Source organism: Spermophilus citellus (genome assembly GCF_964194105.1).
Source record: "Spermophilus citellus genome assembly, chromosome: 18".
Lineage (NCBI taxonomy): Eukaryota > Metazoa > Chordata > Mammalia > Rodentia > Sciuridae > Spermophilus > Spermophilus citellus.
The window spans coordinates 11,257,007-11,279,972 of NC_138200.1; the positions used below are offsets into that span (position 1 = coordinate 11,257,007).

General features: G+C 40.2%; 1 protein-coding gene across 8 annotated transcripts in view; it reads left to right on the top strand.

Moving 5' to 3' along the window:
- ZNF180 (zinc finger protein 180) overlaps positions 1–22,551 on the top strand; it is a 35,605-nt gene extending 13,054 nt beyond the window's left edge. Inside the window, exons 4-6 of one of the 8 annotated variants that reach the window (XM_081275565.1) lie at positions 2,870–2,996; positions 19,526–19,584; positions 22,301–22,551. In XM_081275565.1, coding sequence (XP_081131691.1) covers positions 2,870–2,996; positions 19,526–19,584; positions 22,301–22,450 — 336 coding nt within the window. In that variant the 3' untranslated portion in view covers positions 22,451–22,551. The other 7 variants (XR_014019807.1, XR_014019808.1, XM_081275567.1 and 4 more) reach the window with 7 other exon arrangements.
- Positions 22,552–22,966: the final 415 nt, after the last annotated feature.

A 22,966-nucleotide genomic window follows, 5' to 3' on the forward strand; every position in this document is an offset into this window, starting at 1 on the left:
TTGGCCTGAGCGCCTCACACCCAGTCAGGGAGGTACCCAATCACATGTGAGAACAGCTTCCCACAACCATCCTTAGTTTTTGAGGCCTCTGGAGGAGGGGATGGATGGGGAATTATTGGTAAAGAGATTGCAGCTACAGGAGTTCATTGTTACAGAATTCTGAGGGCACAGTTGAAGAGTTGGAGAAGTTTTGAGGAGCAGGAAGTTTGGGTAGGTGAAACAATTAAGTGGAAGCCAGGTGTGGTGGTGTGCACCTGTAATCCCAGCAGCTTAGGAGGCCAAGGCAGGAGCAAAAGCCTCAGCTAAGCAACTCAGTGAGACCTTATCTCTAAATAAATACAAAAAATAGGCCAGGGATGTGGCTCAGTGGTTGAGTGCCTCTGAATTCAAACCTTAGTCACCCCGCACATACACACACACACACAAAAAGAATTAAGTGGAGTGGAAGTATAGAAAAGCCATATTCGATATTGATGGACTTGTTCAGATGGGTATGTGATACATCTTGTGTGATTCAGGTGAGAAACGAGGACTTAAATCAGAATTTGGGTGAGAGTTATTCAGAGATATTAGAAAACATTTTATACCATTGATTCATTTATTGCAATAACTTAGTACATTAGATTTAGTATATTTAATATCTACTGTACATTAACACTATTGTTAATCACTGGAATCACATTTGCAAACTGTAAGTACCTTCTTCTTGTCTTCATGGATCATGGCCTAGTGACACAAAAGTCTGTTTTGCAAATGATGAGAAATTGTGGTGGGTCTTAAAGATGGAAGTCCATAGACCTTTGAGAATGGATAGCTAGTATGTAGAGAGAGGGGTACTAATTCAGTCTACTTTTATTTATTTAATACTTGAAAAATCTTAATACAAATGGTACATATGCTAAACTGCAAAGGGGAATGTTAATTAAAAGGAAGCATGGATTGATATTGATTGTGAAACAGGAACTTAAAAGATCAATTTTGTTGACATTTGTGTCCTGTAAGGAAAATCAAAGGAGACACAGAGACAAGACACAGAAGCAGGAAAGGGAAAGAAAGAGTGGCTCCCCTCTAAGCAGCTGGGTTTATTTGTATCAAAAGTAACCGAGCTTGTTAGTGCCATGACTACATTATTATTTAGTATTCCTTTAATCCCAGGTGCTGGATACCTGAGGTCAAAGTCCAGGCTAATTAAAACACAGAGCCCTTTTCTCCAAGGATATTACCTTAGAAATTAGAAATTGCACCTGTATAGTTATCTTACTAGCTTCAAGGAGAAATTGTGGGGCATTCCATGCATGGGAAACAGAGTGCCAGTTCTCCCCCCCACTCCAGAGTTGCTCACCAGAGGAACCTTCCCTGTACATTCCATGGTCAGAATACCTATAGTGGGCCCTGACTTAGAAAAATGCTTATACAGCAGCATTTTGCATATAGTTTCATGGGATTCAGGACCATGTATCTTATTCATGAACCACAGCTTAAGAACACAGTGGTTAGTCAAATGTCCTTGGGTAAGGACAGGTCACCCTCAGCACTTTTTTTTGGATCAAAATTTCTGCCCAGTAGTCTTGGAAACAGGCTCTTTCTTGCTTAGAAGAGGCAGCCCAAGAGACTCCATTTATATGACAGCAATACAGTGACATCTCCTAACTGAAAATCTTGCCCATAGAAATAGAAGTGTTACCTGAAGACTAAGGGCTCATGATAAAAAGTCACATTGGCTGTCTTTTAATCTTTCAGAGTTCTCAGACTGAAGAATCATAATAGTAACTGCAAGCCTTTGCTGTTTGTTTAGTAAATTTTGCTTATGATTTTTCATATAGCAGCACAATTAATTCTTTCAGCAAACCAATGGTTTGGGTATAATTATGCTTAATAGAGACGGAATAAATTCACCATTAAAAGAGATTGTGAAGGGCTGGGTGTAGTGATGCAGGCCTGTAATCCTAGTGTGTTGGGAGGCTGAGGCAGGAGGATTTCGAGTTCAGAGCCAGCCTCATCAACTTAGTGGGGCCCTAAGCAACTTAGGGAGACCCTGTCTCTAAATAAAACATTAAAAGAGCTGTGGATGTGGTCCAGTGGTTAAGTACCCCTGCGTTCAATCCCTGGTAAACCCCCACCTCAAAAAAAATAAAAAAGATTACAAAATGACCAAAAACTATATATATATATACACACACACACACACACACACACACACACACACACACCTAGTAAAACTTATCAGAATTCAGAATTCTAGTTCAGATTTATACTCTATAGATGAGAAAACCTAAGTCTCTTTTCTTCTGAATTCAGTGCTATTAAACCTGAACATACTGCTTTTCGTTAAGATTTATATTTCATTCTCTGTGTCTCAGGCATTAGCAAAGTCCAGCTTATGGGCAATTCTGGCCCACTGCCTGATTTTGTAAATAAAGTTTTATTGTGATAGTTAACACTCACTTGTGTATTTTTTGTAATTGCTTTCGGTTGAATAGTTGTGATAGAAACTGTGTAACTTCCATAGCCTAAAATGTTTACTATCTGGCCTTTGACAGAAAAAACATTTTTTGAGGATTTGGAAGGAATTCATAAGTGGGAATTCACCATACAAAATTCAGAATTAATGTTGTTTTATAAGGTGGAAAGAGAAAATAATTTTTGTTGGTTCTTACCTGGAATTCCTTTTCGGGGTTGTAAAAACAGATCCAGCATCCAAAACCCAAAGGCATTCATACACCTTGACTATAATCCTTTGACACTGACAATCTTAGGACAACTGCCAGGTCATCAGATTTTCCTACTAACATCTGTCAAACATTTCCTTCTCCATGAACATTGAAAGGAAATGATGCCCAGCTGAGCAGGAATGTGTGTCCTGTTTTAGGAAGAAGTGAACTTCAATATTGTAACTGTGGACTTTACTCATGAGGAACAGGGTACTTTGAACCCTGCTTATAGGATCCCAGACAGAAGTGTGATCCTGGAGAACCACAGGAACCTGGTCTCTTGGGGTAAGTGTATCATCTTCCTTAATGAAGCTGTGTCTCTTTAAATGTTTTCACATCCCTGTTAAGAGCTGTGGGTTCAGCAGCCAGAATGATTTTTGTCCACACATACGTTGTGTTTGTGCTCTTAATTTCTAAAGAAGATGAAATTTGATTTGTAGGGTAGAAAAGGTACAGTTTCTTGGGCTTGAGCTTGTTCAGTCTTAGTGATTCCTAAAGTCCAAAGCCTGGGACCAAATTCTTCAGTGATTCTGTTTTGTCCCAAGCCTGGAGACCCAAAGTCCCATATATCTTTCCTCAACAGCTTTTCAAACCAGACACAATGTCCTAGTTTGAGTGAGGAAAAGAGTATAAAAAGAACTTTCTAATACACATGTCCATTTGAGATCCAAACACGTAGAGGTCATTGTAGGTGTAGAAGGTTTGTTTGAAAAATCCCTGTAGGAGATGCCACATTTTCCCACTCTCCTAGTGGACTGTGCATATGATCATTCTTTCTAGGTGTACTTTTCATTGCATTACCTAATAACCACCAAGGCCTCTGTTTTTGAGCATCCTTTCTTGGTTGGAATCACAGGAATCCATGGGCCATATTATAAGATATTTAGGGAACTGGGATAATAGTGCCTCATTCCTTTTTCTGGGTTCATAAATGTAGTTTACATATAGACTATGGTAGCAGGTTTCACGCCTCCAGTAATTCCTAGTAATGTAGCTTCTAACCTGTTCTGGTGAATATATGACTGGAACGAATGAGTGTGGGAACGACCTTCTGTTTCTTTGCTAAGGATTGCAAGATGAGGCTGAGATTCTGTGTAGAAAGCCACTCCTAAGTTATTTAGCGTCTTCACTTGGCCTTGAGCCAAGGAGATTTTGGTCTGGCATTGCATGCTACTTTGTGGCCCCTCTCACTTATTGGATTGTGCAATGCATATGACTTCAGTCTTTGCTGGGCTAGGAAGGCTGCTCTCGTACTTCGGAATTTGGTGTGACCCATTGAGCCTGGACAGCCTACCTCCTGCCTTATTTGGTGAAGAACATTCAATGGATAACCTTTGAAGTTTCCTCAGGTATAATAAAGCAAACACAGGCTCCTGCTCTCTCTCTCTCTCTTCCCAGTGTGGAAACTGGACCTCTAACGTTGTAGAGACCCCCTCCCCACTGCTTTCCAAAATTACTTTCTGTGTAGTGTGGTTTGTTCAATGCTTCTTTTTCTTAGTTCAATTTTATAGCCAGCCCGCCTCACACAGAGAAGACCCAAATTCCATTGCCCTCGTGGGACATGGGCGAGAATTCTGTATGTTCTGCATAGGTGATCTTATTTTGGAATTGGCAGATACTTGGTATTCAAAGTCTTGCTCACCTAGACAAAACTAAGATTAAAAATAGTTTCATTTGAATGCCCTGTTTTACTATTGGACTGTGGGAATTTGGTACTTAACTGCTTATTTCCATCCTTTTGCTTTTTCAACCCAGGTTTTAGGTCCATAGCTGATAACAAATCCAGTTTTTTCATATTTTTCTTATCAGCTTTATTTCTCTATTTGAGCTCTAACATTTTTTTGTCTAGGATGTCTTATTTTGCTTTCTTTCAGACTTGGCAACTGCACTTGGAAGGAGAGAATCAACTTCTAAACAGAGCATTTTTGATGTGGAATCATCACCTGGAGTAAAGATAGAAAGGTTGACAAGAGATGATCCTTGGCTATCTTCATGTGAAGAAGTTCATGATCATAAGGATCAGTTGAAGAAGCAACAGGAAAAGCAAGAGAGACTTTTTCAGGAAATGGCAGTCACTCAAAAGAAAGCTATTATTCATGAGAAGGTTTGCAAAAGTGATGAACTTAAGAAGACTGATCTAAATCCCAGCCTTCTTTCACTCCCAGTGATACCCATAAGAAACCATTTTCATAAACATTTGTCACATGTTAAAAAATCTCAGTATAATTCTGTTGTAAACAGTGATCAGAAGATTAATGACAGTGAGAAATTATGTGAAAGTAATGAATGTGGAAAACTCCCTCAGAGCATCCACCTTATTCAGTTTACAAGAACTCAAAAAAGAGATAAGTCCTATGAATTTAGTGACACTATTCAACCTTTTAGCCACAGAGCATCCCTAAATATACATGAAAAAATTTATGAAGAAGGTAAGACCTTTGATTTTAAGGAATGTGGGCAAGTTTTGAACCATGACATATCCTTTAATGAACAGCAGAAAATTCCTGTTGAAGAGAGTCAGTATAAATGTAGTAAAACTTCTCAGAATTCATCCCGTGCTCAAAATATGAGAAATAATTCTGAAGAAAAACCTTTTGAATGTAATCAATGTGGGAAAGCCTTTAGCTGGAGCTCACATCTTGTTGCACATCAAAGAACTCACACAGGGGAGAAACCTTATGAATGTAATGAATGTGGAAAATCCTTCAGCCGGAGCTCCCACCTCGTTTCCCATCAAAGAACCCATACAGGAGAGAAACCTTATAGATGTAATCAGTGTGGGAAATCCTTTAGCCAGAGCTACGTGCTTGTGGTACACCAGAGAACTCATACTGGAGAGAAGCCTTATGAGTGCAACCAATGTGGAAAGTCATTCAGGCAGAGCTACAAACTAATTGCACATCAAAGAACACATACTGGAGAGAAGCCCTATGAATGCAGTCAGTGTGGGAAATCATTTATCCAGAGTTATAAGCTTATTGCACATCAAAGAATTCACACTGGAGAAAAACCCTATGAATGCAATCAGTGTGGAAAATCCTTTAGTCAAAGTTATAAACTTGTTGCACATCAGAGAACTCACACAGGGGAAAAACCTTTTGAGTGTAATCAGTGTGGAAAATCTTTCAGCTGGAGCTCTCAGCTAGTGGCACATCAAAGAACTCACACTGGAGAGAAACCCTATGAATGTAATGAATGTGGAAAATCTTTTAACCGCAGTTCTCACCTTATTATGCATCAGAGAACTCATACCGGGGAAAAACCCTATGAATGTAATCAGTGTGGGAAATCTTTCAGCCAGAGTTATGTTCTTGTTGTGCACCAGAGAACTCATACTGGAGAAAAGCCCTATGAATGCAGTCAGTGTGGGAAATCCTTCAGGCAGAGTTCATGTCTTACTCAACACCAGAGAACTCATACTGGAGAGAAACCCTATGAATGTAATCAGTGTGGGAAAACATTCAGTTTGAGTGCTCGACTTATTGTACATCAAAGAACTCACACTGGAGAGAAACCATTTACATGTAATCAGTGTGGGAAAGCTTTCATTAATAGCTCTAAACTTATTAGGCATCAGGCAACTCATAATGAAGAGAAATCCTATGAATATAACTAGTTTGGAAATTTATTCCATTTGTTTTTTAAAATTTATTTTAAGAAAGTGCATTTGGTGGGAAGGACTAGTATAAAATGATGCATGTGGGAAAACCTTTTAGTTAACCTTCTTTTATTGTATATCTGGAAATCCATTTTCAAGAAAGGGAGAAAGCTGTGAACTACATATTTTAACTTAGCAATTCCATGAGCAGTGTCAGACTTGGCCCTTATGTACATCCTACAGGTGTAGTAAATACTGACCCTTTTCCTTGCAGATAGCACTCAGATCTGAATCTGAGAGAGAAAACCAGTTAGGTAGACCTTTCTCCCCTCATAGAGTAAATGAAATGCTTGTTGTAGAGAAGATTTAAAAAGTGTTGTAGTTCGTAAAACTTAGGCTGGAAAACAGTTTTTCAGAGTGTCATTCTACTACTTAAGTTCTCCATTAGATAGTTTGGGATCTGTTTTGTATGGTGCTTTGTTACAAGTGAAGATTTTATAAACATTAGGAAATTGGCCATGATATGAAATGAAAAACAGGACCAGAATACAGAAATTTTCTTTTCTAGAACCATTATGATGTTTATGTATAGATTATAATTGAAAGGGATTATGGGTGCATCTAATTGATATTTTGGTTAATGTCAGGTTTTCTTTGTTTTCTGGAATTTATGCTGTTTTGCAACAAGAAATGATATAACGAGTAGTTAAAAACAACAAAAGGCACAAAAATTACCATCTTGTTTGACCATTTAGGAAAGACTAAACAGCCAGATAGCAAAGATCCCTCAGGGTTCTGAAATTCCCATTTCATTTACCATGAGTAGGCTGCTCCTTAGGTCTTGGATTCCCAGGAATGTTCTTTGTTGAAAATAATTCCTTGGGAGTAATGCATAATTGGAATTTAGACCAGAAAGGGTCTGTATGAGCAGTTGAGAACATGTGGGCAGTACAGGGAGTGAATGAGCTTATTTTCATATATTCAGAGAAGTATAAAGGAGCACTGTTTCTAAGTGGGTTTTTTCCTCCCCATGTTTGGTATTATTATTTTTTCTCTGGAATGTGTTCCTAATGTGAGGGTCCCCTGAGTGTGTGTGTGCGTGTGTGTGTGGTGCTACTCTGGCTGAGTGCTCTTCATTTAAATTAAGCCTGCAAGAATGCTTTCTAGTCAAGCAAATTTTATAGGTACTCTTCAGTTTTTAAGATTTGTTTCATATACCTTCATGACCCTTGTCCCTGAATCATGAATTCTGATCCTGTAGGTAATCGTGTGCCTAAAGCCTCTGTTCTTAAGTAATAACAAAATAAATGGAGAGATGAACTGAGAGCAGAAAATAGAGGTAAATTCTTTGGAGAAAAGGAAGAAAACCTAAAGTGATATCTGGTAGGGGTAATTAGTAACATTCTGTCCCCATGAAATGACCCTTGGGAACCATCTCTTTGAGGAATAAGCCAGAGCATGTGCCAAACCTGACAATGACAGAAAGTCTCAGGGGACAGTTGTTGATGGCGGGAAACCTTGCTTTTATTCCAGGAGAATCAACTCTTAGTTCTATTCATTGACTTTTGGAAAGGACATGGAATTGTGGAAAATCTTAGTTTAACAACGAAACCTAAATAGTCTCTTCCCCCAATGATAAAGGCAAAGATCTCTGATTGTATAAATTAATATAAACACAGATGGGTTAAGAATTAGGGCTCTGAAGATTTCAAGTTTTGGAAGTGATTTATTCCAAAGAAATTTCTTCAGTAAATGAAATATTTCATCAACAATGTGAAATTTGTAAAACTGTAAAAACATTTGAAATGAGTATTTGTGTGAGTGGTTTTGTGTGTGTGTGTGTGTGTGTGTGTGTTTTCTGGCTACCTGGCAAGGTTGGATATGTGTGTCATGTTTGTGTCATAAATGTATCAGTTCTTAGGTGGTGATTTATGGTTGCCAAGTGTTTGAAGCAAAATAGATTTTAATAATTAAAAAAATTGGAATAATTTTCTGTCATTTATTCAATAATTTTCCTTTGCAAGAAAGGTGTGATAATTCCAAAATGATCAATCAAAAATAAAGAGAAGTATCAACATACCAGAAATATGAGTTAAATTTCTTAGCCTAAAGTTTAGGGCTAAGAAAGGGTATTCAATAACTTGATTTTAATTACACACATATGACTGTGTATACATTCACACACAGACTGAGCATCTCTAATCTGAAAATCTGAAATCTTAAATGCTCCCAAGTCCAAAACACTTTGAGTGCCAAAATGATGCCACAAGTGGAAAATCCCACTTGTGGGATTTGTGTGACAAGTTACAGTAAAAGTGCAGGCATACTTAAATTACCTAAGTTATAATGTAAATTGTAAAATTGTCAAGTGTCTGTGAAACAAATGAATTTCATGTCTAGACTTGGGTCCCATCCCCAAATACCTCAGTATGCCTATGTGAATATTCTAAAATCTGCAATTCAAAGTACTTCTGGTCCCAAGTAATTTGGATAAAAAATATTGGAACTCTGTACATGTTTTACAGGCTAGATTTCATTTCTTTCATTTTACTTAGTATAATTGGAAATAAAAGTGATGGAAGTGTTTTTAATATCTGGATGTTAAGAAATCCTCTTCTAGAACTAATTTTTCAAAGAGTAATTCAAAACTGAATTTAAAACTGCCTAGGAATTATCTACAGCCATACTGCACTAATAAAACATGTGTAAAGAAAAAACTGCCCAGGAAGCAGGAAGGTGACTCCTCCGACCAGAAGCTTTTCCTTTGGTTCTGTATTTGGTTAGTTCACATTTTTCTTCACCACAACTTGCCCTTTGAGAGGACAAAGAACATATTGACTCCTGCAACACACTTTATGGCAGTGTGAAACCCTAAGGATGTTAATTTCTGAACTTTCTGCATTGTTGAAAAATGTCAAGGATATGCCATTAACCTGAATTACTAGTTTATTTAAAAGTGACAATAATATGTACAGGTGATCATAAGTGGATCTGTTGAAATTTTAATAGTTGAGGAAAAGGTTAAATAGAATAATGTCTACAAAAAGGCCAGAAGTTTTTTCCTGATGAAATTTCAAATTCATTCATCTGGTGTTATCATTCTCTAATAGTTGTATGAACATTCCATTATTGATACTCGGTATATGTATTATTATTATGTTGCTCAAGGGTAGAGGGAGTTGCAATCTTTTAAAATAATCTCATGCTTTAATTAGATGCAAGTTCAGTTTGCTGATCGTATTGATCATCTAGATTTGTATGTAACACATCAGTTCCAAGATGTGTTCCCAAGAAGTAGAGCACTCAAGTCACCACAGCTTCCCCCATGTGGTGCAGCCTCAACCTGTGTCCCACTAAGGAAGATAGGATGACGGGATGGGAAGACAGCATGACACTGGGGTTTTGTTCTCTGCACTGGATAAAATCCAGTTGTACATTTTGTTTTTTATTTAAAAGAAAGACTAATGTTTTTGACTTTAAATGAAACTAAATTGTGGATTTTTGTGATTATGTATGAGCCACTCAAATTGTTTAGAAAACATTGAATTTAAAAACTTTTTAAAGTAAAATATGGTGACTAGGTTACAGCTCAAGTTAAACTGTAAACAGCAACCCTTACAGGCTGAGCAGCCTCTCGGGTCACATCTTAACCTGTGGACCTATCTATTGTGCAGCAGGTGATCTGGAGCCAGGGCTCTTTGGTGAACAGCTTACCTTAAGGCCGAAAAATTAAAACGGACTTAACATTTATGGCCAATAAGTAACACTCTCAGAGATATCTGTGTCATGTTTTATAGGCCACAGGGGCCCCTGACCCAAGCAGAGCCACCCAGGCAGGAACGCTGATCGTTGAGAAAGCCTTAGTTATGGACACATGGGTCAGGCTAGGTCTGCAGGATCAAGAGTGCTAAAGTGCAAACTGGGATTCTGATAGTTCTCACAAAAGACATTTAATATTGATCAACCCAAAGTATTCTGCATGAAAGTTGTTAGCAGTTATTGTTATATAGTCTCTGTAGGAAATGGAACCTTCTCCAGACTGATTGCAAACTGTGGGTGTTTTCACACATTGAAAGGAGCACCTAAAGGTATAGATTATTGCCCCTTATCATCTGGTACTCAAGTTGACCTCTTCATTACTTGTCTTTAGTGGGTAGGTGTGTGGGCTGCATGAGGATATAGATGTGATTAATAAACGGACTCAACCCCCTTGGAATATTTGGTCATGGTTATCATTGAAGAGATGGGTAAAATGTTAACAGGGCCATCCTTTGCTCTTTGTTAAAAAGTAGGAAGAAAACAAGGATGAAAAAAATTTTTTTTAAAGAATTTTTTAAATATTTATTTTTTTAGTTTTCGGTGGACACAACATCTTTATTTGTATGTGGTGCTGAGGATCAAACCCGGGCCGCACGCATGCCAGGCGAGTGCACTACCGCTTGAGCCACATCCCCAGCCCTGAAAAAAATTTTTTAATGAATATAGCTCATCCCAGCACAGGGGGGTAGGTAGGGGGAAGACAAACAAATTCATCATTCAGGAGACAAACCTTAAGGGGAAGAAATATAGATAACAGATGTAAAGTAGTAGATGGCCAAGGGAAGATTAGGGACTCAATGTTTTTAAAATGTCAAATATAATGATTCCTGCTTCCTGCTCCTCTTCACCCCTGGTCCAAATCCTTGCTCATGAGGTTCTCGAATATTTAGAACACAAAGAGTCATATGCCATGTAATGACACTTCAGTCAATGACAGGCCACATATACAATGGTGGTCCCTTGAGATACCTCCTAGTGACATCGTGTAACTACACTCTGATGTTGGCAAAAGGGCAGAATCACCTAACAATGCATTTCTCAGGACATACACTGATTTTTAAGCATCACATGACTCTGGGGAATAACAAGGAGTCGGCATTAAAATAACATAATTTAGTTCAGTGTGAGGTAGGATAGAGGGTATGAGGATGGATAGAAAGGAGACTAACAGGCAAGATAAAAGAAAGTAATCTTAAATCCTAGAAGCTCCATGAGCACTCCCACTTTTATTCCCCAAGCCGGTTTCCTCCAGATCAAAATTCTTAAAAAACCCTGAATCTTAGAGTATTGTGAGTCTAGGTAGTTGATACCTACATACATTGCCAGCTTTCTTTAGATTAAATAGAGCAGAGGGAAATTATTGTGAGACTTATGCAGAGCCATAAGATATGGGTATATATAAAACATTATCAACTGAATGACATCAGCTCTTGATCCTGAAAGAATCAGACCATTGTGACCAGCCCTGTACACCATGAGAATTGAGCTCCCCAGCTGACATCACTCGCCCCCACATACTTCTAAGGCTCACTATTTACAAAATTCCCTTTAAAAAGAAGAACCCACGATCACCAAAGTGTGGAGTGCCCTCAATCCTTCTCACTTTGGGTGTGTATCCTGCTCTATTTCTTGCTTTCTGGAACAAATCTTGCTTTCCTAAGTGAATCTTCGTTCATGCCTCTTTTGACACACTCTGAAATGCCTTTCTGTGGCATAAGTCAAGAACCTGCCAGGGCCACTGAATTTGGTACATGTTTATAATCCCAGTAGCTGGAGAGGCTGAGGCAGAGGATCTCAAGTTCAAAGTCAGCCTCAGCAACTTAGTGAGGCCCCAAGCAACTCGGCAAGATCCTGTCTTAAAACAAAATGGGCTGGGGATGTGACTCAGTGGTTAAGTGCTTCTGGGTTCAACCCCTGCCCCCCACCCCCAATCCCTGCCAGGGCTAAGTTGAGATCCCCTTCTCCCAACAAACCTTTTCATTTTCATGGAGGGTTCTTAAACCTTGCCATGCATCCAAATAGAGGAAGGGAACCTCCTTTTACAGAGATTTTTTTGCATCCCTGGGGCTCAAGGAAATTCACAATGACTCTCCTGATCCTAGAACTACAGCATGAGAACCATAGCAGCAGTTGGTTTTGAGTGTTTGAGAGTGGAATTCATTTACATTAACTTGCTTTTTCTTAATGTTAACGAAGTTGAATGTGGTTATTAGTCATCTCCGGGTACTCTTTGGAGAAATGCCTGCTCATGTGTCTTTGCCCATTTTCTAATTTCTGATTGGATTGTTTAGTTTTGTACCATTGAGTTATTTGTATATTCCAGACACTAGCCCTTTATTTAACATATGATTTTTTGGAAACATTAATTGCTTGGAAACCAATTTATTTAGGTTGTGAATTCATAAAGAATGTGCCCCTGTGGTGTTCATGGTGGGATGTGTGGTTTGTAAATTTATTCTTCCAGCCTGTAATTTGTCACTCCACCCTCTTTACAGCATTTTTCTGTTGGACCCTGAGGAGCCGCGCACCGCAGAGGGTTGTGGGAAATGTAGTCCGGGCCCTTCAGAGGCGCGCACTTCCGTTTCCGGCCAGCACCGCAGGGCGGTTTCTTAAGTTCTGGCGAGTCTAGGTGGAGACGTGCGTCTGTCTCCCTGTGTTATGGCGGGGTGGCGGTGGTCTTTGTCTCTCAGGGACGGTCTGGTCTCTAGCAGTTGGGGGAAGAGGCGGCCTATGCGGGAAGGTCGGAGCCAGGCGGTTTCAAAGAGCGAGGGCTGAGGAACAAGCGTTGGAGGAGGCGGCACTCGGACCCCACACTTTGAAAGGGCACTTTGAGATCGCCCTGCACCTCCGCTTTGAGACCGTCGTCTCTCAATTAGCAGACTCTGAGCACAACAGTGGGGTGTTGATGCTGCCTTCCGTTCTTTCAGTGGGGCACAAGTTGATTTCTCCTATTTTCAAAGTTATTATGCCTTGTGCATGTTGTAGGTGATGCTTGGCGCGTCTGGTTGCTGGCTCTGGTGTTTGTAGTTAAGTGCAGCGCTCAGGTTGGATTCCGCTATCAATCGTCACACAGCACAGGAGAGCCCAGCTCAGAATTCAGATCTTGAGACTTGATTCTCATTCTCTCCCGAAAGTCACAGTGAGTGCAGTCCTGTAGGCAGTGCAGTGTCATGGACCTTTCTCTTTGGGTCTTGTAGGGCCCTTGAAAGAAGTAGTAGGGGCAGATTATAGGAAGGGGTAGGTTACATCCATCTAGCACCTGAGGTTTCCCCCTGTGCTGGGAATTGTGATTAAATCATCTTATGGTTCATTTTTTGTTCCACAGCTTGTCTTCTTGGGACTGTTCCCAGAGAACTGCATTGAGGAGGAAGAAATAACCATTGGACTCTTGATATTAGAGCTCCAAGTGAGTAGAACTGTAGTTTCTTGTTGTTTTGTGGCAATGCCAGCTCTTGCCAAATGGTAACCAGCTTTCCTGACCTCATTCTTCATCCCATGGTTTTTGCAAAAGCCCTTCTAAGCCCTTTGGCTGCTTTCCCCCCAGTAGTGGGTTTCTTCTAGGGGTGGAGAAATTTCTAGCATCTGTATTTAGTGTATTCTCTCCATGGCTCCTTCTGGTGCTTCATTTGATCAGTAAGTCACTCATGGTTACTTTCAGGGTTGTGTTAGGGAAGAAGTGATGACAGTGACCGCAGTGGTATGCATTAGCTGAGGGCTTATTATGTGCCAGGTATTATGCTAAGGCTGTCACTGCTGTACCCCTTGTTTCTAGAACAGCCTATGGCATATAGTAGACCATTAGTAAATATTTGAATGAATACATACATATCTAATTTGCTGAGCAGCTTTGTAAGTTAAGTATCCTTAGGCTCATGCGACAGATGAGAGTGCTGAGGCTTACAAAATGATAAGAAACTTAGTATGACCCGAACAGAAATCAGGGGGTTTGCATTTGCACTTCCTTCTGTATGCATCTCATCTCATATCTTTGCACAGCTGATTTATTTTCATGCAGTCTTAGAGTCCACCTTTGACACCTGATTTAATGTTCCCTTTCTCATCCTGCCACCTGTGTTTCATCTGACAGAATATACATTCTGATCAGTAAACAGGAGTCAATCATGTTCGTTTTATTTTCTTTATTACTCCTTTTTTGATCAAAGGTGTCCTTACCTGCAGACTCCTTTCTCACCAGCTGCCTGCACTGATGAGATGAGCTGGATTCAGAAGAGTTGGTTGCAACATTAAGCTAAGAAAACATCAAGAAACCACGCAACACATGGACATGAGTTTCTCAGATTAAGGGCAGGATGGCTCTGCAACCTTAAGGCGTCAGCTTTCATGCTGGACAGCGCTAGAAAGAGAGCGTGCACCTGGAATCTTTATTTTTATAGGAGGGACACACACAAAGGAGCTTAGATGGAGTGTTCTTCACCCAATAAGGCAGAGGATAATGTTTCAGAGGTGGAGTCTTGCTTTGTGATGTCTTGTGGTCAGCAGATTGATTGACATCTTGGCAAGTCACACCCATCTCAGGTGCTGTGTGGGATCACAGGCAGAGGGAGAGGAAAGGCGCAATTGTATTGCACAGCTCCATCAGCATGCAATGCCAGACCTGTCCCCTCATATAGCTCTAATGCACATAGCTCACACACACAGTCCATGGATGGCTCGCGACTCTCATTAACAGAATACAAGCACCATGAGTGCTATTACCCTATACATCTTATTTAATTACCCTGTTCATCTTATTTACTGCAGTATCCCCAGTGTTTCCTGTGGTGTCCAAGATTTAGCAAAGCACTGAATGTATGTTTGTTAAATTAGTGAATGCTTATATTCTTAGGTTAGTGCTGGGTTGGATGAATAACAGGATAATCATTTATTGAGGATTTTTCTATGTGCCAAGTACTAGACTGTGTGCCCTGTTCACATTTGTGTGTGTGTGTGTGTGTGTGTTTCCATGTGTATGAGAGAGAATTCTTTCAACTCTGCAACAAGAATCATTACTTCATTTAACAGAAGAACAAACTATTAGAGGTTTATGTCACTCTTCCAGTGTTGAAATAAACTAACTATAAAGTGTCTGAGCCAGAATTTGAATCCAGGCTTTTAACAGCTCCAGTATTGAGAGACAAGAACTTTAGCTTTCAAAATCCTATTTCTTTCACTATATTGATTAGCAACTTCATAATTTACCTGTTTCTTTCAAACTTCAACTCCAGACTCATATTTGATTTCTCCTATTCATCTCATGTAGTTATTCATCTAGTCTTGTTATTTCTACCTTTGCAATGACTCTTGCTCCAATTACCTCTCTACCCCACTGCCTCTGTTCCCAGTTATTTCTTTTTCTTTTCTTTGGTACCAGGTATTGAACCCAGGGACACTTAACAACTGAGCCACATCCCCAGGCCTTTTTGTTTTTATATATATTTTTTAAGACAAGTTTTCACTAAATGCTGAGTTTTTTTAGGGTCTTGCTAATTTGCTGAGGCTTGCCTCGAACTTGGGATCCTTCTGCCTCAGCCTCCTGAGTTGCTGAGATTACAGGTGTGCACCCAGCTCACCCCAGTTTATTTCCTCTTTTTGGCCATGTTTTGAGTTTCACATGATCAAGGACTATATCTTTCTTGATATCCAAAGCATCTGATACATTGAGTTTCAGCACACATGTGTGTCTTCCCAACTAGAATGTTTGCTACATAAGCACAGAGTCCTTTTCCTATTCCCCATTGTATTGCAAACACATTCAGCATAGTACTTAGCATGTGCTTTACCAAATAAACAAACTGGGGAATAAAATCTATTTTATTCTAAAAGTGCTATCAAAAGGATCCAGGTATCAGCAGACTGAGTTCAGGTTATTTCCATTCTCCCATTTAGATATATTGAGTACCTGATATTTTCCAGGAGCAGACTAAATCTCAGCTTTCATAGAACTCACATTCTAGTGAGTACAGAAAGATAGTGAGCCAAAAAATAGTTGGCACATTAGATGAGTTTCGTGGAGAAAAAGGAAACAGAGACTGGGTTTTGGGAGTGCTGGCAGAGGGACCTGCAATGTTAAGTGAGAAAATCAGGAATGAATTTCACTTAAGCATGTGGTCCTTGGACAGGGATCCACAAGAGGTGAAGGCCTATGGACACCTGGGAAAAGAGTTGTAGGTGAGGGAACAGTAGTGAATGCACAGAAGTGGGTGCACAACTAGTCTATTAAAAGAACAGTCAGACTGGGCATGGTGGCACATGCCTGTAATTCCAGCAGCTTAGGAGGCTGAGACAGGAGGATTGCAAGTTCAAAGCCAGCTTCAACAGTGGCGAGGTGCTTAGCAGTTCAGTGAGACCTTGTCTCTAAATAAAATACAAAATAGGGCTGGGAATGTGGCTCAGTGACTGAGTGCCCCTGAGTTCAATCCCTGGCACCCTCCTACCCCCCAAAAAAAGAACAGTCAAGGGCTGTAATTGTTACTCAGCAGTAGAGCACTCATCTAGTATGTGTGAGGCACTGGGTTTGATCCTCAACACCACATAATATTAAATAAATAAAATAAAGATATTGTGTTCAACCCAACTAAAGAAAAGTTATATATATATATATAAAAGAACAGTCAGGAGGCCATGGGGCCTTAGTGGAGTGAGAAAGAAGAAGAATAAACAGGAACTCGATTTTTGGGAGGCCAGACAGTGTAGGGATTTTTGGCCATTGTAAGGTCTTTGGTGAAAGATTTTTGAGAGAAGTAAAGGCTTTGGCTGGAGAAGTAACATGACTTCAAAAATGACTGACTACTGTGTAGGCAGTGGACTGTGAGGGGCCGGCAGCAGAAGCAGATAGACCAAGTAGCAGGCCAGCGGGGTCATTCAGGCAAGGGAGGGTGGTGATTTTGTAGATGGTCATAAAAGAATGTCAGATTCTGGTTCTGATTTGAAGATATTTGGTGATTAATTGAATGTGAAGTGTGAGACAGACATCAAGGATCACTCCAGATTATTGGCCTGCTCATTTGAAAGGGAGAAGTACCTCTAGAAGCAACTCTGGAGATTGGTTTTAGACATGTTAAGTTTGAGGTGCCTTTTAGATACACAGGTGGGCATTGAGACACCAACCTGTAGATGATATTTGAAGCCGTGAGGTGAGATGTGATTACCTCGAGAGTGAATGCACACAGATGGAGAAAATTTCAACTCAATCTTGAGGCAGTCCTGACTAGTAGAGATCACAGATATGAAGAAAAATCACAAGGAGATTTTTGGGAGCTTCAGGGAACCATGAAAATTAATCAGTCATAGGAAGCTGGGTCAACTTAGCAAGTGCTACTTGAAAATATGGTCTCTGGGCCAACTGTGTCAACATCACCCTGGAAACTTGTTAGAAATTCAGATTTTGGGGCTCTGTGCAGGGCCACTAAATCAGAATCTTTGCAGTTGAATTCCTGCAATCTGTTATTTGTAATCATGGTGATTTTTAAGCATGTAAAGTTTATAAAGCGCAGTCCTACAGGTTCCTGAGTATGTGAGTTTCAGTGACATTGGCATGGAGGTCCTGTTGTAGATCTGGACTATGCTCTTCCCTTTGTCCTCTGTGGAGGAAGGAAGGTAGCCGTTGCTCAGTATTCCATACTTGCTTCTGAACAATTCCTGGAAATATGTCAGAGCATGATCAATCAGAAAGGTGCTCCTTAAAGTAGGCTGAGCGAAGGCCTGATACAGATGGTTAGAGTAAAGGTGAGGTTTGAGCTCCTGAAGTGGTCAAATTCAGGGAGTCTCTTAGAGTGGACAGCCCAAATATGTGGATCTGTTCATCTGAACTTGTCCTTGAGGTTTGAATTTTGAGAGAAAACAGGTCAGGCAAAGAGGTAAGGGAGGGCCCTCATGCTCAGTGTCTGCATTGCAAACTGGCCAGCCCCAAGCTGGTTCTAAAAGTTCTGTTGACCTCCATGTCATATCCTGTGGATGGAATTGCTTAAGTGAATTCAACATGACAGACCCATGCAAGGGAGAGAAGGCAAATAAAGCAAGACAATCCAATCCCCTGGATAATGAAATACTTAAAAGGAGTGGCTACGTGGAAGGTGATAACCATCAATTTAAACAAGGTGTTACTAGATCACAGAGTGACAGTTGATTCTGGTGGTGTCAGGAGATATTTCACTTGGAAAAGGAGTTGTTGAACTGAAGTCCATGGGTATATAACTCAATGTGTTCATGAAATTGAGCAGGAAAAGAAGGTACATGGTCTAACTGAAGATTATTTTTCTTTAATTATGATTGCAGGCAATAAACTACATAGTATTAGCAATACCTGTGATTTTGTTAACCATCTAAATCATAAAGATAATATTCATATCATTCTCTAGTTTCAAATATTTTAAACTATTGTTCAGACTCATTACTTTTGAAATTAATTTGTTCTTCATATTTAATGTGCTGATGAAGCACATACTTGGTGCTTTAATACTTTTGAAGGTTGTATTTCAAAATTAGTTTTTTAAAGAATTCTATGTATTTCATTTTATGCATTTAAAACATTTTTTTTTCTGAGAAGTACATGAGTATCACCAGACTGCCAAAGGGATCATGGTACCAAAAAGGTTTAAAACTCTAATTTAGAAGGCAGTGACTAATCTATATCCTGAATTTTAGGATCCTTTTGAGGATCAGGGTGTATTTTATGTTTTATAAGCCCCACAATATTGCATTAATAAAGCTTTTACATTCCCAGTTTTTCTTCAAAGGACATAGGTTCCATATGTTCGCAGGATCTCCCAGCCTTATGATGGGGCCCTAGGCCTCACAGTTGCTAGACCTTCCCAGTGACATATTTGGAACTATCCTCAGCCATCTGCAGCATTCTGGGCCCCTTGGACTATGAGCCACTACTCCCCGCCCCAGCAGATGTCCTGGAGCCTACTGAGGTGCCCTACTGGGGAGCCTAAGCTTTGGGGCCCAGAGGAAAGGACTCAGACAAGGTATAAAATTCCCTCTTGAGCCCACAGGTCCCCAGAGCCTGGGGACCAGTCAGGTACTCTGCCTTCAAATGTCTGCTGGACCAGCTTGGTCAGAGTTTGGAGAAACCCAGGAATGAAGAAGGCCTGGGTCTTCTGTTTCCCCAGTTTAGGAAGATGAGAGAATAAATAAAATTATTGCTGCTCCGAGAAAACCTAGGAAAAGAGACCATGGAGATTTTGACCTCCTGCCATGAGGAAAAGGGTGAGAAAAAATTAAGGGGTGGGGAAGGGAGAATTCCAGCTGGGTGTGGAGGGAAAATTGGGTGAATGGGGAGTCGCCTGGGTTGGGAAGAAACCAGCCTGTGAAGTGGCACCTCCCCAGGTGCCTGTGGAGTCTGAGAGGTTGAGGCAGACACCAGCCTGCTCGTGGCTTCCCTCTCTTCCTGCAGCTCTTCCTTCTCAAGCCCCAGCCCTTTCCCAAGACAGCAAGGACCAGAGCAAGTTCCAGGTGGGTTGAGTTTTCTCTTCTTTCAGGAATACCCCCTCAGGCATCAGAAAGTAAACCTATCTCCCTCCCTTGGTTAAAGGAAAAAGAAAAAAATTATTGGGTGAGTACACCTCATTTCTCATTGCATTTGTCCACAAGCAACTATGTGAGACGGTATGCTCCTGTTTTAGAGATGAAGAAATGAGTGGTGAATCTTGGAATAATTGAACCCAGGTTAGAATGACTCCAGCATCTGCCTCTGAACTACAATAATAGTTTCATGTGGGGCCTGAGAGGCAACTCTCCAAATAACAGGTCCTCCTTCTCTGCCTGGGTTCTTCTCTCTGGGATGTTTCTCTTATTCATTTATAGATATAATAATCTCCATGGGATTTAGTCAGCTTTTGCTTTGCTGTGATCAGAATACCTGACAAGAACAACTTAGAGGAGGGAAAGTTTATTTAGGCTTCACAGTTTCAGAGGTCTTAATCCATAGATGGATGACTCCATTGCTCTGGGCCCAAGGTGAGCCAGCACATCATGGGGGAAGGGGCCAGCAGAGGAAAGCTGCTCAGATCATGGCAGGTTCAGGAAGCAGAAAGGAGGTTACAGGGATTGGGTGGCAGGAAGAGCAACCTTCCTCCAGCCATTCCCTACCTGTCTGCAGTTGCCAACAGTCAGTCCATTCAAAGTAGGATGGATGATTAGGCTACAGTTCTGATAATGTGATCATCTTACCTCTAAATTATATCTGCATTAACAGGAATAATTTAGGTGTCCCCTTGAGGGGGACACCTCATATCTAAACCATAGCACCATGTAATATCCGCTACCAAAAAATACCCCATGAACAGTTAAAAGACAACATATTGGGGCAAAAAATATTTAATCTACAACAAGGTTTTAATATTCTCATTTTAAAAAGATGGGTAAAAATAAACACCTAAGCATTTTTGTTTAGGAATGAAGAAAAAGAGAAAAACAAATGATCAATAATCATGAAGATATGATTAGCTCTCATTAATTAAGAGTGATGCCAGATTGAAGCGAGGTGTGATTCTTTTCCTAGCAGGTGGCCTAAGATTTGAAAGACGAGTCTTCACCGTGTGGAGTGTGGAGAAACAGGTGCATCTGCACAATAGCTGGGTCATTTCAGCCTTTCTCTAGTCCAGATTTCCCATTCTAAGAATTTATTTTACAGAGTGATTGCTGAAGCATTCTTTATAACAGATTTTTAAAAAACTTGGTAGGAGGGACTCTGTGTTCATGCATTGTGTTGGTGGTGCATTATGGTTTTATTCATCTGTCACCTAGATCCTAAGCTGCTGTCAAGGGAGGTAAAGTAGATAAAAATATTAGGAGGTGGAAATATGCTTTATTCTGGTCAGTTTTTCCAGAAAGTTCTTTTGTGTTTATGCTTGGCTGTGTGTCATTTTCATGGATCACACTCTATTTCATTTGCTCTGTTTTCTTCTGTTAATAAGTTCTTTTTCTGCTTAGATGTCTATTATTACTATTTTACTTATTCACTTCTCTTTAAACTCCCGTTAAATAGATAACATAACTTCTGGATCTATCTTACCTGTTCTTTAACACTTTTTTGCAATTTTCCATTGTGTTCTAGGAGCCCAGGAGCCTACCCTGCTTTCCCCGCCCCCCTGCTTTTTTTTTTTTTTTTTTTTTTTTTGTCCCAGTGATTGAACTCAGGGGCATTTGACCACTGAGCCATATCCCAGACCTACTTTTTATTTTATTTAGAGACAGGGTCTCACTGAGTTGCTTAGCGACTCACTGTTGCTGAGGCTGGCTTTGAACTTGTGATCCTCCTGCTTCAAACTCCTGAGCCACTGGGATTACAGGTGTGGAGCACCACACAGGGCCGTGCTTTCCATTTCATTGGCTTGGTGTTCATTCATTCTGCTGTTTAGTTCATCTCTTGAGTTTTTTACCCCATTCATAGCAGAATCTTTAAAAAATATTTTATTATACACGAACACAATATCTTTATTTATTTATTCAGTTTTATTCATGGCAGAAGAGCATGGCGAGGAAGGCAGCTCTGGAGATGGTGACCAAGAAGCAGAGAAAGTGAGGGGGGAGCCAGGAGAATAAGATATAATCCCCAAGGACAGGCCCCCATGATTTACTCTCCACCTGCCCACAGTTACCACCCAGAAGTCCATTCAAATTAGGACAGACTGATTAGATTACATCTCATAATCTGATCATTTTACCTCTGAATATTAGCACAGGAGTTTTTTTGGGGGGCAACTCATATCCAAATCACAACACAATTCATGTTCTTCCTATTTTCAATTCCAAGGATGTCTCAGTACTAAACACTTTGGCCGATATGATTGAAGAGGGTGTATGGCTGAGATCTATTGTATTTTACAGTTCCCTGGATAGTAAGTGTGATAAGCACCTTGTCATGTTTATTGGCAGGTCTGTATCTGTATTTTCTCTTCTCTGATATCTATTGAAATGCTTTTGCTCATTTTTTACTTATTCATTATCACAGTTTCAGTGGCTCTTTCAATAGCAGGGTTGATAACAAACGTATCAAAAGTGAAAAGTTGTTTATTAGGTTGTAATTGAAATTATTGGCACCAAACATTAATAAACTTGATTTGACTTGCCAAATTGAACAAGTTTCTGTTTTCTTGTCTCCCTGGTGATCCCAAATTTATCTCTGTATAGTGAATGTTTGTGTTCATGATGCTTCTTCACATTTTAGGAGCCCTTGACCCTCAAGGATGTGGCTGTGGTCTTCACCGAGGAGGAGCTGGGGCTGTTGGACTCTGCCCAGAGGAAGCTGTACCAAGATGTGATGCTGGAGAACTTCAGGAACCTGGTGTCTGTGGGTGAGGGGAACTTCTGTGGGTAATTGACACTGAGTTTATTGCTGTGTTCTTATTCCCCGGAAGGAAGATATTTATGGTCTTTAAATCCTTTTTAAAATAAAACTTAGTTTGGGCCTGTAACAAACTGCTGTAAGACTGGGTGACTTATAAACAATAGACACTTACTGCTCACAGTTCCAGAGTCTGGAGTCTGGGATCAGGATGCCTGGTTCGGCTTTGGGTGAGGGTCCTCTTCCATGTTGCAAAGTGCCAAGTCCTCATAGTATTTTCACATGACAAAAAGGGGTAAGGGAGTTTTCTGGATCTTTCTGAGGGCACTTAGTTCTATTTATGAAGGTTCCACCTTTACACCCTTATGACCCAGTTACCTCCCCCAAGCTCACCTCCTAATACCATCCCACTGGGGTTTAGGATTTCAGTGTGAGCTTTAGAAAGACAAAGACATTTAGTCCACTGCACTGTTACAAAGCAGTTTAAAAAAATTTTTTTTTGTAGTTATAGATGGACAGCATGCCTTTATTTTATTTATTTTTTATGTG